Raw genomic sequence first — 18,421 nt, 5'->3', positions numbered from 1 at the left:
TTGAAACCTTTTTCTTGGTTCAACACGTCATACAGTGGCCTGAGTCTTGTGGCCACGTGAGGAACGAACTTAGCATAATAATTTATCAACCCTAAGTAAGCTCTTAACTGTGCCTCATTCGCAGGTGCAGGGGCTTCCGTTATAGCTTTTACTTTTCCTCTGACAGGCGTATGCCCTTTCATTGAGAACGTGCCCCGAATACAGGACGGAAGTTTGAAATTGATTGATTGATTGATTTGTGGGGTTTAGCATCCCAAAAGCACCATATGTATATGAGAGACGCCGTAGTGAAGGGCTCCGAAAATTTTGACCACCTGTAGTTCTTTAACGTGCACCCATATTGAGTACACGGGCCTGCAACAATTCCGCCTCCATCGGAAGTGCAGCCGCCACAGCCGGAATTTGATCCCGCGACCTGCGGGTCAGCAGCCGACTTCCTTAGCCACTAGACCACCATGGCGGGGCAGGGAAGTCGGAAAGAACTTACATTTCTCTTTTTTTCATTCGAATGCCTCTTTCTAGAAACCGAGACAGCACAATTTCCAGTTTATGGAAACATTCTTCAAAGGTAGCTCCTGCTATCAGCACGTCGTCTAGATAGCACGCTACCCGATCAAGTTCTTCCAACTCGTCATCCATAACAGGCTGGAAAATCGAAGGTGCACTCGTTATGCCATAGGGTAAGCGCGTATACTTTAATAACCCCAAATGCGTGTTGATCGCGACTAGCGACTGCGCTTGGGGATGCAATTCTGGCTGCTGGTATGCAGTGGACAAATCCAACACCGTGAAATATTTCCAACCGGCCAGCTTTACAAACAGATCCTCAATCACGGGAAGGGGGTAATGATCTGTTCTTAGGCATGGGTTTAGTGTCACCCTGAAATCCCCACACACCTTGACCTGGTTGTTTGGTTTCGGCACCACTACTAGTGGCGTCGCCCATTCACTCTGCTGAACAGGTACTAGCACTCTGGTTTTCACGAGGTTCTGTAGTTCGGAAGACACTGCTTCATAAACTGAAAATGGTACCGACCGCGCTTTACAAAAAACGGGTGTGCTATTATTATCTTTAGGCACTACCTTAATAGCCCTGTTCTTAATTTTACCCAAGGTAGGCTCAAAAATCTTAGCATATTTTTCAAGCAGCAATGCCACTTTGTCCAAGCAAACCCCATAAACACTAGCCCAGTCTAACTTCAGTGCTGACAGCCAGTCTCGCCCACACAGCATAGTGTTAGTACTCTCGTTCGTTTTCACGACAATTAGCGGAAGTTGCTTGTGCCGACCATTGTGCTCTACGGAAACGTTTAGCTTCCCTTTTAGCGCCAGCGGAGTGCCACCGTAGGTTTTTAGCTTAAGACTTCATGGCTCTGAGGGTAGGTTAGGCCAGTATTTCTTGCACAGTGACTCTGGTACAATTGACACAGACGCCGCTGTGTCAATCTGCATGCGCACACTCTTCTGATCTAGGTTCAGGCAAATTTCGTAGAATCTGGTGCGCCGCTCACAAGAATAGATATTGTACAGCACATGTTCACCCGCGTCACTTTCCTCGTTTATCACGTTCGCACCGTCGCTACCTCTGTCCCTACACATCTTCGCTAAGTGTCCAACCCGTTTACACACCCGAAACGGTACTTGCGAAATTTGCATATAGATGCTCCATTCTTTGAGCCGCATCGAAAACAGTGGAGTGGTTCCACCCACCTGGTGCCAGCAGGCATCCCCGAAGTTTCTTTCTCCAGCGTGGTGGGTGTTTCCCGCTATCTGTTTTGCGGTTAAGGGTGCTGATCATTCCTTGCGCCAACTTGGGCTGAAAATCCTGGCTTTCTGTCCGGGCCAACTCAATACTCCTAGCGATAATACAGGCCTCTTTAAAAGCCAACTTGCTTGTCTTTAACAGCTCTGCTTGTGTTTCTTTGTCACAAAGTCCTGCCAAAAACCGGTCGCGCAGCGCGTCGTCCAGAAACGTTCCGAAATCACATGATGTCGCCAACCGCTTCAGCTCTACAGCGAAGGCTGTCACCGCTTGCCCATCTTGTTGAAAATAACGATTGAATTTGAAACGCTCGGAAATCACAGAAGTTTTGGAAACGTACTGCTCTTTCAGTGTCTGTACTAACTGTGCGTACGTCTTGTTTTCTGGCTTTTCCGGCTTCAGCAACGTTTTCAGAGTTTTGTAGGCCTTCTTTCCTATTGCCGTTGTGAACACTGGCACCTTCAGGTCGTCGCTCACCTGGGAGACCTTCAGGAAATGGTCGAACCACTCCACATAGGACTGAAAATCTTCGTCACTATCCCCGTTGAACTGATCGAACTTTCCCAACGTCGCCATCATGACTGTATCTTCGCAGCGCTTCGGAACCACCGCTAATAGTGTCTTGTAGCCCAGTGGAATTATATCCGATCCTAGTCGCCAGTCTGCTGTAGCCTCGAGGGACCAGCAGAGCCAGAGTGGCCGTGCACACCACACTCCTTCCTACAATGTTTATGGCCTATAGAAATCGGGAGGTTTTCTTGCACGAGAACTGTGTCTCCTCTAGGTGCTCAGACTCTTCGACGCAGTGCTCATGCAAGAAAACCTCCCGTTTGGTATAGGCTATAAACATTGTGGGAAGGAGTGTGCACGGTGTCATGAGAAGCCTGTGTGACGTCACGCTGATAGCGCTGGTGCTTCATGGCTATATGAGCGCTGTGAAGCGGGTGCCCAGTGCTCTTTTGTACTCCGTATTCAACCTTCTTACTGTTTTTCGTTCACGGCCACTCTGGCTCTGCTCGTCCCTCGAGGCTACTACAGTAGGTGAGACGGTTGCTCCTGTGGCCCGTGTTCTCTGACTTTCGTGGACGCAAAAACACCTCCTTTGGGCTGAAGAGCATCACATTAATGCCTGCAGGAGCAGGTATTGACGCGATGGTCCGTCGCAGAAGGAAAGTCGAGACGGCCGTTCAGGCCGACCACGTGTGGCTCCAATTATCTTTCAGATCCTGAATGGTGATCGCACACGTTTGTGAAGGGCCCTCTCGTATCAATCTCACCGCGCAGCGTTGGTTTCGACGGTAAAGCCGCTGTATCTCCACCGGGTTTGCTGGGTTGGTCTTGCGGCGTTCGCGACTACCACAAACCCGTGGTAACCATACCGCTTTTGCAACCGCCTGGTTCCAGGTGTCCTCGCAGCGGGCCCACGACTGGTCAGAGGGTGGGTCCCGAAGCATGGAGCGCAGCAGGATGGCCTCGTTGTTGAGAAGATGGGTGTGATAGGGTGACATTTGGAGACTCGGAGACGAAGCCTCGGGCTGCTCACTGGTGTCACGTCGTCGGAATACATCCCCGCCTCGCCCTCGGATAGTGGTACGGATGCAGAGGAAGCTGAGGGTGGCGGGCGTTACGGGGAGGGGGTTGGAAGGAACCTGGGATCGGATGGCGGAGGAGGCGATGCCGGTGCACCGTAGAGACCATGTAGCAGGTCGTCGACTGAGACTGCAGCCAGGTGTGCGGGCGAGGCCGTGACCAGGCTGGGCGAAGCAGACGCCTTACCTTCTCTCGATGACGTGATGGCGTGGACGTGGGCCGTGTCGTGCCTGGTCGGTGGCGTGGACGGTGTCGGCAATGCAGGAGCCGGCAACCATGCAGCCTCGTGAGAGACCGCGGGAACACTTGAAGGCTACCAGACCCTCAAAGACGCTGGCCATGGTGGCAAGACCACAATGGTCTCGCGCAGACCTATAGCGACGTGGCAGCGTCCGACGTACACGTGCCATTGTCGCAGGTTAAATGAAAGGACGAAACGTGCAGGAGGAAGCGAGCTGCCCAAGTAGAGCAGTGTCCATGGTCTCCAGCCAGCTAGAAGCATCGAACGTTTTATGCTCTGCGTGCCACGAGCCACCGCCACTCGTCTTATATTCAATAGCCAGCTGGCCGCCACTAGCGCTACGCTACAAGGGCTCCCCGCCTAGCGTGTTACGCTATAAAAATGAAGAAATTAAACAAGAGTGTCCGGGCCGCAAATCCAAGGGTCCGTGAGCAGTCCAGGTTGCCCATGGAAGGGACTATCGGCAATCAGTTGGTCTCTGGCGGGAGACACTGGGAGTGGCGCAGCGGGCGTGGGTTTCGACGCAGGCAGGCTGTTGAAAGGAGCGGGCGGGGATCGGGATGAAGGAACCCTTTGGCGATAGTGAGTACCGACGACCAGTTGAAAATGGTTAAGAGCCTAGAACACGCAGGGGTCGTTTCGGTGCGGTCGGTTGTCGCGCGCACTCGGGCACTGATGCTTAAAAGATAGATTGTAGCATGTGCGTAGTTTCGTCAGTCCAGTAGGACTTGTTGTACCTCTTTGTTGGTGCTCGTGGGAACGTAAACATGAAGTTGTAGCGCCCTCGTTTGGGCGGCGCGCAAACCGGAGAGCGCGCGATGGCGACAGAAGAAAATAAAGAAGGCGCTAGGCCGTGGCACGTGAAGCCACGGCTCACGTTCCGGGCTGGTATCGGTTATCATTCAGGCGTGTCTCTCTTTCGCTCCTGTGGCATAAGCCTACAAGTGGTGACCCGGACGAAGACAATGACTGACTCGAATGCACCCGCAACCGAACAAGCCTCACGTCCGCAGAGCGTCTCGGCCGTGCAACTGCGTCTCCCATCTTTCTGGCCACAGGACCCGCAAGTTTGGTTTCATCAGGTCGAGGCGCAATTCTCCCTGTACCGCATCGCCTCGGAAACGACACGCTACTACCACGTAGCCTCCGTCCTTCCTCCTGACGTTGCCAGCGGGCTCTCTGACGTCCTCTCCAATCCCTTGGACACTATGCCATATCAGCACCTTAAAATCAAGGTGTTGGAACGATTCATGCCTTCGGAACGCGTCCGCCTACAGCAGCTCCTTGCAGAGGGGGACCTTGGCGACATGCGCCCCTCCCAACTACTGCGCCGAATGCGACAGCTTCTTGGGAAACAAGACGTCTCTGCCCACTCAGCGTTGCTTCGCGAGCTCTTCCTCCAACGCCTTTCTCAGCCAATCCGCCTCGTGCTCGCGGCGGCCGGCGACGTCAATCTCGACCGCCTGGCGGAGCTCGCCGATCAGGTTCATGAAGCCACCTCCCCATCTGTCAACGCTGTCTTACCACCAGCAGACACAGCGATTTCGTGCCTTGAGGCCCGCATCGACGAACTCGCCGCCTCCATTGCCGCACTCCGGAGCCCCCTGCAGGAGACTCGTTCGCCTCACTTCGGTCGTCGACCTCTTCCACGCACACGAGATGCTCGGAGTCCCAGCCCTCCACCCCTCTGCTGGTACCACCGGCGTTTCCGACACCGAGCCACGAAGTGTACACCCCCATGTTCGTGGCAGGGAAACGCCTGCCGGGATCACTGACGGCGGCGTGTGATCTCCCTTGTCGTCCCAGCCGCCTTTTCATGGTCACGGACCAGCTATCGGGCGCCAGGTTCCTTATAGATACGGGCGCGGAAATTAGCGTTGTGCCCCCGACTAAGGCTGATCGTTCAAAGTCACAGGGGCAAGTGCTTCGTGCTGCCAACGACTCGTCTATAGCAACGTATGGGCTCCAATCTCTCACTCTCGACTTCGGCCTTCGCTGCATTTTCCGGTGGGTTTTCGTCATCGCAGACGTGGTTCAACCGATCATCGGCTCGGACTTCCTCTCATACTTCAATTTGGACGTCAGCGTACGGCGGCGCCGCCTCATAGATGGTAAGACTCGTCTCTCCATCTCAGGAGTCCTGTTCGACATTGCCCCAATGGCCATCCGCATGCTGATACCTTCCTCACCATTCGAAAAAATCTTGGTGAGTTTCCCGGAGTTAACTAAACCGTGCAACCTCACTCAGCCGCCTAATCATACGGTGACACGCCACATCGTCACCCGGGGTCCACCGGCAGCCGCTCGACCACGCCGCCTGTTCGGAGACCACCTAGCTATTGCTAAACGGGAGTTTGACCACATGCTGCAGCTCGGCATTATCCGCCCGTTGTCAAGCGCTTGGGCTTCCCCGCGGCATTTGGCGCCAAAGCGTGATCCTGGTGACTGGCGTCCTTGTGGGGACTATCGAGCGTTGAACGCCAAGACTGTCCACGACAGCTATCCTCTACCTCACATCCAGGATTTTACATCGCACCTCGACGGCTGCACAATTTTCAGCAAAGTGGACCTTGTTAAGGCGTACCACCAGATTCTTGTCGAGCCTGCCGACATACCTAAGACCGCCATCACGACGCCCTTTGGGTTGTTTGAATACGTTCGGATGCCTTTTGGACTCCGCAGTTCGGCTCAAACTTTCCAGCGGTTCATTTCTGAGGTCACACGGGGTCTTCCTACTGTGTTCGCGTACCTTGACGATGTCCTCATCGCCAGCCGCACAACTGAAGATCATGAGCACCATCTACGCGCTCTGTTCCAACGTCTTCAGCAATACGGCCTCGTTGTGAACGCCTCTAAGTGTACTTTCGGCGCATCTGAGCTCTAGTTCTTGGGCCATCACATATCATCCAAAGGAATACGCCCTCTCCAGTCCCACGTTAAAGCAATTCAGGATTATCCTCAGCCTACAACACTGCGCCAATTACGCCAATTCCTGGGGCTTGTGAATTTTTCCAGGCGCTTCATACCACACTGTGCCGAACTGCTACGACCGCTCACCGGCCTCCTTCGGTCGACCGCCGGCCCGTCCTCCACCATTCCTTGGTCGTCGGAGGCCCAGGCCGCCTTTGCTGCTGCTAAGCAAGCGGTCGCTAACGCCGTGCTTCTCATTCATCCACGCAGCAACGCCCATACTCGGTTTATGGTGGACGCATCCAGCGTGGCCGTCGGAGCCGTCTTACAGCAGTGCATTAACTCCGAGTGGAGACCCTTGTCGTTTTACTCTCGGAAGCTACTTCCTGCTGAGACCCGCTACAGCGTCTTTGGCCGGGAATTACTAGCCATCTACGCTGCAATACAGCACTTTCGGCATTTCCTGGAAGGATGCTCGTTTTACGTGCTGACTGACCATAAGCCACTGGCGTATGTTTTCCGCACTAACTCATCCAAGTACGTGCCCCGTGAACTCCGCCATCTGGCTTATATATCGGAGTTCACGACCGACATCCGCCACGTGAAAGGAGCTGACAACACCGCCGCAGATGCCCTTTCTCGTATAGCCGCGGTTGACTCTCCACCGCCAACCATCGACTGGGCCTCATTCTCCTCGGCACAGAAAGATGATAGAGAGCTTGCCGCTTTTCGGGAGAACCCCCGTTCTCTCCGACTACGCCTGGTGCCTCATCCATTATCATCTGAGCGCTTGTGGTGCGATGTCTCAGCAGACCTTCCCCGCCCTTTTGTTCCCGCTTCATTACGACGCACCGTTTTCCACTCCTTACACGACATCTGTCACCCTGGCATTTGGGCTACTCAACGTCTTCTCACCCAGCGCTATGTCTGGCCCGGAATCAACGGTGATGTGCGCGCTTGGACGCGCATGTGCCTGCCCTGCCAGATGATAAAGGTGTCCCGTCATACTAAGACGCCACCCCAACCTTTCCTTCCACCCGGCCGTCGTTTCGACCATGTTCATCTATACACTGTGGGCCCTCTACCAGTGTCTCAGGGGCACCGTTATATATTGACCATGGTCGATCGCTTCACACGCTGGCCATAGGCTGTTCCAATTCAATATATCACAGCCGAGACAGTCGCCCGCGTTTTCATTTCTACGTGGGTATCCCGTTTTGGCTCTCCTGGCACCGTGACAACAGACCGTGGACGTCAGTTTGAGTCCTCGCTGTTTACTTGCCTTAATCGCATCCTCGGAGCCAGACATTGCCGTACCACGGCTTATCATCCCTGCGCCAACGGCATGGTGGAACGCCTTCACCGACAACTGAAGACCGCCTTGACTACCCGCCTCAATAGAGCCACCTGGGTGATGCCTTGCCACTGGTGCTCTTAGGTTTACGAGCTGTCACCCGGGCAGACCTGCAGTGCTCAACAGCAGAGCTGGTGTATGGCACTTCCCTACGGCTTCCGGGAGACTTCTTCACGTCAACGAAGCTACCAGACCAGCCACAGCAATTCCTACAACGCCTCCTCAACTGCGTTCAAGACCTCCGGCCCACTCCACCCAGACCTTCCGAACACAAGACCATATTCGCCCACCTTGATCTGGCCACTGCAACACATGTTTTCGTGCGCCACGACGCGGTCAGACCACCTTTGACACCAGCCTACGACGGACCATTCCACGTTCTTCACCGCACCCCCAAAACTGCCACTCTACTTCAGAACGGCCGTGAAGAGACAGTCAGCTTGGACCGACTCAAGCCGGCGTACCTGGAGACCGCCCTAGAAAGCCTCTCATCTACGACTGATCTTCCGTTAGAATACCACAAACGGCATGTCACATTCCGACTTCCAGTCTACACGGGGGGGGGGCCCTGTAGCGCCCTCGTTCGGGCGGCGCGCAACCCGGAGAGCGCGCGATGGCGACAGAAGAAAATAAAGAAGGCGCTAGGCCGTGGCACGTGAAGCCACGGCGCACGTTCCGGGCTGGCATCGGTTATCGTTCAGGCGTGTCTCTCTTTCGCTCCTGTGGCATAAGCCTACAAAGTGCGGTGAACCCTGGTAGGTGTTGACAGTGCTGGCACCGTTCCTTCCGGTGGCACATTACTGGCTGCGGCGGCCGCCTGGTCTGCTGAATATGGTGCAGACAAGTCGGAAGTCATGCGCTCTGGACCGACGAAGTGCAAAATGGCTTAGCGTTATAACGAGCCATCTCAGAGGGCACTGATAGATGGATTTTTACGGCCTTTGACGACGTGTAAAGTGCAGGCGTACGCCGAGGAGTCGTCGCGTTGTGCGAGCGAGAGCCGATGTTGGGCGACGCGAGATCGAGCGGCAGGTCTGTGTCATCACAATTGTCAGGGGCCGTCGACCACGTTGAAATGGTCGAGCATGCGTACGGAGTGGTAGACGGATGGTTTACCTGCGCATCTGTTGGGGCATGCATGGTGTGGTCCACCTGTAATGAGCAAGGCATGCGGTCCTCGAGTTTCCTGACATCGTCGCAGCATCGTGTACGTTCAGCCGTACCTGTCAAATGGCTTGAATTTCTGTGGAACACATCGAGGATGACGTTGGTAGGTGCTGGCAGTCCACGAGGTTTTGAGCAGCAGGCACCGGTGTGCCGGAGAAACTCATGGCGTGCAGTGTCACAGTGGGCTCTAGGTCCATAGTGTGAGCGGTGTGGCGGGCCTCCACAGGTGCCGGGGCCGGCGGAAAGTCTACAGGAAGGTAAGCTGGCCCAGCTGAGGTCATCGAATTGTCCGGGGCAGACAGTTCGGCTGACAAGGTCTCTGCAGCGAATCCAACGGTGCGTGGGGCTGCGGCTTTTGTCGAATCTGCGTCGGAGAGAAGTGGCCATGCTTTTGTTTGCAGAACTGGCACATAGGAGGCAGCATTCGTGAACTCCGGCGTCATGGGTCACTCGAAGATTGGGTCGATTGACAAGAAAAGTAGGTATCTGTAATCTGTGTGGCCAGCTGTTGTCGGCAGAGGAACGGTTTGGACTGGCTGTAGTGCAGGAGGCGTCCCGAAAGGTAATGAGCGAGATGCAGTTCTGTCGTTTGTGGTAGGAGAAGCACGTTTGACGCCGTAAAACTTGAGCACGGCATCTCGCAAGTCATCGTACGGGCGAGGGATCCAGGATAATTATGTGAGCCGGTGTTTGACGTCATGTGGAAGATGATATTACATTGCCTCGTACATTAACTATTGGATCCAGATGCCGTTGCGGTACAAACCTGCCGCAAACTCCTCGAACCATGACTCTGGGTGAGATGTCCGGAACGGTGGCACTGGCGGGTCGAGTTGGGGCTGCCAGGCTTGCGCTGACTGAAATATTGTCACAAAGACACAGGCACGCAGGTACAAAATAGGGCGTTTGCTTTCGCAACCCAAGGGCCAGAAACGCGAACACCAGAGCACGCGCACACAGATCTACTTCGTTGTCCTCTTCAGATGCTGGCTACTATAGTTGCCAGCCTACCTTGCGTCAATTCCCCCCTTTCAAGAGAGACCGTCCCGGTCGATTGATTGAGATGCTAGAGGTGGCCATGAAAGAAAAAAATGATCACGTCAATGAAAAAAAAAAGCCCACGCTGTTGTGGATAATAAGGAAAAAGTTCGAAGTGTTCATAAGTCGCGGGCATGGTACGGTTTCATCCGTACTACATGGACTACTTCTGGACGTGGACGTCTTCGGTTTAAACTGGTGTCGGAGCTTTGGGGAACTACCTCGTAATTCACGTCACTGAGGCAGCGCACTACTTCGTAAGGGCCAAAGTAGCGCCGCAATAGCTTCTCCGAAAGCCCACGATGTCGAACTGGTGTCCACACCCATACATAGTCACCTGGTTGATAGTGGACGCTCCTTCGGCCTTGGTTGTAACGGCGAGCGTCGATATCTTGCTGCGCGCGAATGCGGTTCCGTGCAAGCTGGCGGGCTCCCTCGGCTTTCTCAACGAAGTCGTCAACGCTGTCATTTCCGCTGTTGTCCTGGTCTACAGGGAGCATAGCGTCTAACGGTGTTGTGACGCGACGGCCATAAACAAGCTCGAATGGTGTTAGGTCTGTGGTCTCTTGCACAGCGGTGTTATAGGCAAACGTGACGTACGGCAAAATTTCATCCCACGTTTTGTGCTCTACGTCAACATACATAGATAGCATGTCGGCCAATGTTTTGTTTAACCTCTCCGTCAAGCCGTTTGTTTGGGGATGATAAGCTGTTGTTTTCCGGTGGTTGGTGTGCGTCAGCTTGGTGACTTGTTGCAATAACTCTGCCGTAAATGCTGCTCCGCGATCGGTTATGAGAACAGCAGGTGCACCATGGCGCAAAAAAATGTCGTGGACAAAGAATCTGGCGACTTCAACTGCAGTTCCCTTAGGCACAGCTTTGGTTTCTGCATAGCGAGTCAGATAGTCGGTCGCGACAATTATCCACTTATTTTCTGAGGATGACGTAGGGAAGGGACCAAGAAGATCCATTCCTACTTGCTGAAATGGTGCTCGAGGTGGATCTAAAGGTTGGAGGAAACCGGCGGGCTTTGCGGGTGGAACTTTACGCCTCTGACAGTCACGGCAGGTGCGGACATAGCGCTGAACGGACGAATACAGCTGTGGCCAGTAGTACTTCTGTCGGATGCTCGCTAATGTCCGCGCAAAGCCTAAGTGACCGGCCGAAGGATCGTCGTGGCACGCCTGCAAAACTTCCTCACGCAGTGCCATTGGAACGGCGAGGAGGAAAGTTTCCTGGCTGCTCTCAAGATTTCTCTTGTAGAGAACATTGTTCCGCAGGCAATACGTAGCCAAACCACGCGAGAGTCGGCGTGGGACGACAACGTCTTCTCCTTGAAGATGCTGGATGACAGGAAGTAGCTCAGTGTCCTCACGTTGAAGCTCAGCCATCCGCACCACATCGACGATGCCAAGAAACGGTAAATCTTGTTCAGTGTCAGATGACGTCGGGGAAATAGGAGCACGAGACAGGCAGTCAGCATCTGTATGCTTATGTCCTGATCGGTAGACCACCGTTATGTCGTACTCTTGAAGGCGGAGGCTCCAGCGGGCGAGGCGGCCTGATGGATCCCGTAGATTGGCAAGCCAACAGAGCGAATGGTGGTCACTGACCGCTCGAAATGGCCGGCCGTATAGGTAGGGTCGAATCTTGCTAATGGCCCAAACGACTGCTAGGCACTCTTTTTCGGTGGTAGAGTAATTAGCTTCTGCTTTTGTGAGACTGCGGCTCGCGTAAGCGATCACACGCTCCGCGCCGTTCTGCCATTGAACTAGAATGGCTCCGATTCCCACGTTGCTGGCGTCTGTGTGGATCTCGGTGTCGGCAGTGTCGTCGAAATGTGCCAGCACTGGAGCTGTCTGCAGTCGATTGCGCAGCTCTACGAAGGCTTGTTGTTGTTCTTCCGTCCATACGAAAGGTACATCTGGCCGTGTCAGTCTTGTAAGAGGTTCCGCAATTTTCGAAAATCCTTCGACAAAACGGCGGTAGTACGGACAGAGTCCGAGGAATCGCTGAACAGCCTTTTTGTCTCCCGGACGAGGGAAATCGGCAACGGCAGCCAACTTCTCCGGATCTGGTCGAACACCCCCCGGGCTAACCACGTGGCCGAGAAACTTGAGTTCCTGATAGCCGAAGTAGCACTTTTCGGGCTTGATGGTAAGGTTCGCTCTCCTTATTGCAGTGAGGACACTTTTTAGCCTTGAAATATGCTCGTCAAATGTGGTTGAAAACACAACGACATCATCCAAGTATACAAGACACGTCTGCCACTTTAGTCCAGCTAGTACAGTATCCATCATGCGTTGAAACGTGGCGGGAGCGGAACAGAGACCGAAAGGCAGCACTTTAAATTCGTACAGCCCGTCAGGCGTCACGAACGCGGTTTTCTCACGGTCGCCTTCGTCAACTTCAATTTGCCAGTACCCTGACTTGAGATCTAGTGATGTGAAGAACTGGGCGTGGCGTAGACGGTCTAAGGCGTCATCAATCCGTGGCAGGGGGTAAACGTCGCGTTTCGTGACTTTGTTAAGCCGTCGATAGTCAACGCAGAAGCGTAGTGTGTTGTCTTTTTTCTTTACTAAGACAACAGGTGACGCCCACGGACTTGTCGAGGGTTGGATGACGTCATCATTCAGCATTTCTTGAACTTGAAGTTTAATCACCTCTCTTTCCTTCGGGGACACACGGTATGGATGTTGGCGAAGAGGCCGCGCCGACTCCTCGGTAACAATGCGGTGTTTTGTAACGGTGGTACGCTGAACTTTCGATGCGGTGGAGAAGCAGTCCGAGAATTCCCTCACAAGGTTTAGCAGCCGCTCTTTTCGTGAATCTGGCAAGTCTGGATTAACGTGAATGCGGCTTCCCAGGTCAGCACAAGCTTTTGCATGTGGTGAAGTCGTATCCATTGTGCTGATATCGAAAAAGTCGGCTATTTCACTGAGGAAAGCGACAGTAGTCCCTCTAGGAACGTGCTGAAACTCATTGCTGAAGTTGGTCAGCAGAACTCGAGAGCGTTTATTCTCTAACCGAACAAGGCATCGGGCTATGCATATGTTTCGTTTGAGCAGCAGCGGGATATTTGCCTCAGCAATACCTTCATAGTCGTTGAATTCGTCGAAAACGTCGCAGGCTACCAAGGTGAACACGCTACTCTTCGGCGGTAACGTGACGTCATCGTCGACAATTCTCAGAGCATTGACGTAACTGCCGTGAGGGTTGCGCGCTAAAGCGTGTGCCGTAGAAAACGTCACTTGCGACTGTTGCAAATCAATCACGGCTCCATTATCACGCAGAAAGTCCAGTCCGAGAATTAGGTCCCTCGAGCAACTCGGCAGTATTATAAAATCTCCGAGATACGTAAATCCGTGAATACTGACTCGCGCTGTGCACCGCCCCACCGGAGTAAGAAGATGGCCCCCTGCCGTACGTATCTGCGACCCAGCCCACTGGGTGGAAACCTTCTTCAGCCTGCAGGCAAGACCCATGCTCATAACAGAGGTGTCTGCTCCAGTGTCAATTAGCGCCATTACTTCTTCGTCGTCCACAGTTACCGCAATGTTTGATGTCACCACTCTTCGCATCCCGTTTGACTGCGTCTGTACATCTTTTTGCTGTTGTCGCTGTCGTCGTAGTGGAGGATCTTCCGTAGAGTCAGCGTCAGCGGCCTCACCTCCGGAGGTCGCTGAACTCAGTTTTCCCGACTTGCAGGACTGGGTGAACGGCGTCTTGGAGCGCCGCGTGAATAGGCTGGGCTCGGTGACCTGTAGCGAGCAGGCGACGACGAGCGAGGCTCTTGTGACCGATGTTCAATACTGCGACGATTCGAGATGAAACTCTCTATTTCCTGTGGTCGCTCGCCAGGTCGTGGACGAGGGGCATTAGGCGAAAATCCACGGAGACCCACACGACGGTATGGACATGTCCGGTAGACGTGTCCGGCTTCCCCGCAGTGGAAGCAAAGGGGCCTGTGGTCGGGTGTACGCCAGATGTCACTCTTTCTCGGTCTTGCTTCGGCGATCAACGGTGAGCTGCGAGGGCGGAAGCCTACCTCCATTTGTTGAGCGTGTCGCTCTTTGGGGTAACATACGCTGGTGGAACTGTACGATGGACGACGTCGCACTGCTTCCGCGTAGCTCATCTCGACGCAGTGCCTCTGTTGTGGCGCCTCGGATGGTTGGGGAGCGTGAACGGCTTGCCGTAGCTCGGCGCGTACCATCTCCGCAACGGAGAGCTGCTCTGCAGGTGAAGCAGTCACCTGCATCTTTTGTAGCTCTTACTTAATGAGAGCTCTGATAAGCTCTCGCAACGCGCTGATGTCATTGCCTAGAGTGACAGCAGTGACCTCACTTGGGTTTACACCACGGTTATACTGTCTGGCACGCTGTTGAAGGGCCCTCTCCATGGCAGTGGCTTCCTCATTGAACTCCGCAAGTGTCGCAGGCGGGTTTCGAATCAGTCCGGCAAAAATCTCTTCTTTAACACCACGCATTAGGTGGCGAACTTTCTTGGATTCGGACATGGAGGGCTCCGCACGCTTGAAAAGCCGATCCATGTCCTCTACGTAGGTCGTCACCCTTTCGTTAGGGCCTTGAACCCTTGCCTCTATAGCACGCTCCGCTGTCTCCTTCCTGTCCTCTCGAGAAAATGCCTTGAGGAACTGCCGTTGAAACTCCTCCCATGACGTAAGCGCTGCTTCATGGTTCTCAAACCACGTTTTCGCGGAGTCCTCCAGGAAGCAGTACACATAGCGTAGCTTACGCTCTGGTGTCCAATCATTGATGACGGCGACCCGGTTGAAATGCTCGAGCCAGTCGTCGGCATCTTCAAAAGCAGCTCCATGAAATGTCTTCGGCGTCTTGGGCTGGTTGATAACCAGGTGCGCTGGTGCTGGCGCGGTGACGTTAGGCGGGGTTTGATTCATAGCCCTCTGACGTTCAGGTAGCAAACCGTGCTGTGGCTCGAGTCCCTGGAGACGACGGCTGGAACGTACGTGCACAGGGGTAAGTTCGGCTGAGCTACTCGATGAACTTGCGTCAGGGGTGCTCTCAGGGGACCGTATCATCTACTGTACTCAGCACCTCCACCAGAAAATGTCACAAAGACACAGGCACGCAGGTACAAAATAGGGCGTTTGCTTTCGCAACCCAAGGGCCAGAAACGCGAACACCAGAGCACGCGCACACAGATCTACTTCGTTGTCCTCTTCAGATGCTGGCTACTATAGTTGCCAGCCTACCTTGCGTCAATATGGCTGCGGAGATCGGTAGCAGTTTTGCAGCATCGGTCGCTTGTCGGTGTGTCCGTGGTCATCAATTTGTAGCGACGTGATGACGTCCGTCGTAGATGTGTCGTCGTCGCTGGTTAATTGAAAGGATGAGACATGCAGGAGGAAGTGAGCTGCTGAAGAGAGCAGCGGCCACGGACGAGACGTGCAGGAGGAACTGAGCTGCCTAAGTAGAGGAGCGGCCATGGCATCCAGCCATCTAGAAGCCAACGAACATCCTAGGTTCTGCGTGTTACGAGCCACCGGCGCTCGCCTTCTTTTTCATTAGCCGACTGGCCACCCCTAGCGCTACACTACAGGCCGATTGTGGGAGGCACGGGCTAGTGGCGGGCGAAGAAGGCGGCAACCCGATTTCGGAGGTCGAGGCACAAGGCGAGGACGACCCGCTTGAATGGACGTACTGGAATACAGCGGGGTTGTCCATGAAGATGGCATTGGGTAGCACAAACCAGACACCTGATCGGGTGAGGCCCGCCCGTGGCGGGCTGCAGGGGACGCGTGGTCTTTGCGACGCCGAGAAGCCCGGGGTGGTACCGGTAAAGAAGTGCCCAAGTAGGAATCGAAAGACGTACTGGACGTGTAGCGCCAGCGGCGAGTGGCTCCTCGCTGAGGAGCAGCAACCGAAAACCTGCCTGGCGTGACAAGATAGCAAAGGTGGTTGGAAAGGCCATGGTCCGATATCAATGTCACGTCACAGAGGTGGCGGTGACACCGTGGCACCGAAGAATGCTGTGCCAACGTGGCAGTGGCCAGGTAGCAGTGATTGATGGCCGGGAGGACAACGGGGTTTTGCACACCGAAGACAGGTACAGTCGATCACGCACGAAGTGCTTGTGATGAATCACTACATGTTGGCGCATGGACTGTACCCGCAACGCCCAGTTGGTCCCTCTGTAGGCCACCCTGCAGTCGCTGATGAGGCACTGGAGCTCCACCGGGGTCGGGAGATGAATGCGCCGGAAATCGTCCTCCAAGGACGGCTGGCGTAGCTACACCGGACTGGAAGAGGGCGAAGGTGCCGCAAAGCCAGGGGGTCTAGGCTGGGGTGACCCAGCAACCAGCACAAAAGGGCCCACCGCAGGTGGAGCCGAAGTGCCAGGGTGAGGTCGCTGAGCTGGTGGTGGCGCAGGTGAGCTGGCGGGGATGGGTGTTTGACGGCGCCGGGGGAGATGATCACGGCCAGGTTTCCGACACTATGGTAGCAGGCGCCGGGAGCAGCTGGCGGGATCAGGCGGCAGGCAGGTGGGCCGGGCCAGGCAGGTCTACGTAGCGACAATGTTGTCAGGACAACCGGAGGCCAAGGACGTCACCAGCAGGCAAATGGTGTCCAGGCCGGGTGCGGCATGCAGCAGGCAGCAAGCAGGAGACAGCGAAAGGCGGCAACAAGAAGCCGTAGATGCTTACCAAGCTGAACCACACCCGGTGGACTCCCTGACCCGCCGGCTTGTCCGGATCTTGGCGACGGCTCGAGGCACTCCAGGGTCTTCCTCGGGATCAGGATATCTGCGCAAGGCAGGAGGTACGGGACCTCCCCCCACATACCTGCTGTGCGCATATTTAAAGAAATGCAGTAGTAGGCCATACTGCGTAATCCAAGAACGGACCAGAATTGACATTGCACCTGCTTGCCAGCCTCTGTGATATTACGCGGCACCCCTCTTTCAACGACGAGACTTTCACGTGGCAGTGAGTAGTTAAAAAGCTTAAACTTCTTAAAAAAGCTATTTTTCTCCCCACCAGAACCACCGCAGCCATGCCACGCCGTCTGGTCGGGAAGCATTCGTTAGTGGAAGGAAAAATATGCTGACCATGTATATCTTAAAGGTGATTGTTAGATAAAAGGGAAGGAGAACAGAAATGGAAAAGGAAAAGAAGAAAACAAGGAAAGAAAAAAAAGAAAAAGTGAAAGGGGCGGCCGGGGGGGGTGTATCGCATGTTCTCAGTGCTTTTTTTCTTTATGACTAATCACGCAGAATGTACATCACATTATATATATATATATATATATATATATATATATATATATATATATATATATATATATATATATATGCGTGGGAAGTTCGTCTCACACCTCACACAGTCATCACACCAACTGTGCCACAATGAACATTACCCCGAGAAGTAAACACAGTTCACTAGATTTGCGAAATTTTGGTTCTACCTGCTGCATATATTGCAAAAATCTCTGTGAAAGTCTCTGGACGATGACAAACTCATCCTTGTTTACGTGAATACTAAAGAGGCAGAGCTTCTTAGCATGTCGCAGGTTGCATATAATTTGTAACGTCAGGCCTCTGTTTATCTGTCACTGCGACGTCATCTTATCGATGTCGAAACCAAAATTGCTGTGTCAATGAAGCGGTATGTACAAAATGTCTTCAATTCATTCTCAAGCAGCTACATTTTCTGGGCTCTCGACACTCACGCGTTCATTCCAAAGCAACAACCAAAAATCTTTAAAATTGGTTTCCCTACACCTTTTAGGAGCCAAACATTTTTAAGGTTTCATGGTTTTCTGAGCTCCAACAATGATTCCATAGTGAACAACATTTTGTCTTCATTCTCGCAGATAACCTTCCTGTGCATAAGCACCTCTACGGAGGCGTTTTCGTTGTGGACTGCCTACCGAAGACCGAGACTGCAAAAGTTAACAAACCAGCACTGGCTCGTTCTCTGACAAGTCAGTAAAACAGATGTCTGCAAAATCAAAAATAAATATTAGTTGCCACTCAATCGAATGAATTTCTATCCATATGAACACTGTCGTTGAACCAGTGCCTAATTGGGTGGGTGTTGTAGGTTGCTTTCTTCTGAGAGCATCCACTCATCAAGGTCTCTACAGGTAATAGTTTATGTCTGCACTCAGGAAGCTTGGTTTTGCAGAATGTAGGCTTGGTAAAAGGAACCAATAACATGTCTGTTCCTCATAGCTCAAGAGATGCAGACTTAGCTCAGATATCAGCAGCTTCTTTTCTTGATATAACGATTTTTATAGTCTGTGCCACAGGTCGCTCCTCGCGTGTAGAGCTGTATACATTAGCCTTCTCAAAATGAATGTTGGAGAGCAGCAAA

General features: G+C 53.5%; 1 protein-coding gene and 1 pseudogene across 1 annotated transcript in view; one reads left to right on the top strand and one right to left on the bottom strand.

The window, feature by feature from the left end:
* LOC119174143 (uncharacterized) overlaps positions 1-18,082 on the top strand; it is a 145,155-nt gene extending 127,073 nt beyond the window's left edge. The window contains exon 10 of the mRNA XM_037424963.2: positions 17,919-18,082. Within this exon, the coding sequence (XP_037280860.2) occupies positions 17,919-18,037 (119 nt within the window). The 3' untranslated portion in view covers positions 18,038-18,082. The remainder of the gene's footprint in view (positions 1-17,918) is intronic.
* LOC142817181 (uncharacterized) lies at positions 1,366-2,338 on the bottom strand (annotated as a pseudogene).
* Positions 18,083-18,421: the final 339 nt, after the last annotated feature.

This window comes from Rhipicephalus microplus, chromosome 5 (assembly GCF_043290135.1).
Source record: "Rhipicephalus microplus isolate Deutch F79 chromosome 5, USDA_Rmic, whole genome shotgun sequence".
In the NCBI taxonomy this organism is placed as follows: Eukaryota; Metazoa; Arthropoda; class Arachnida; order Ixodida; family Ixodidae; genus Rhipicephalus; species Rhipicephalus microplus.
This window is presented reverse-complemented; position numbering and strand designations above follow the sequence as displayed.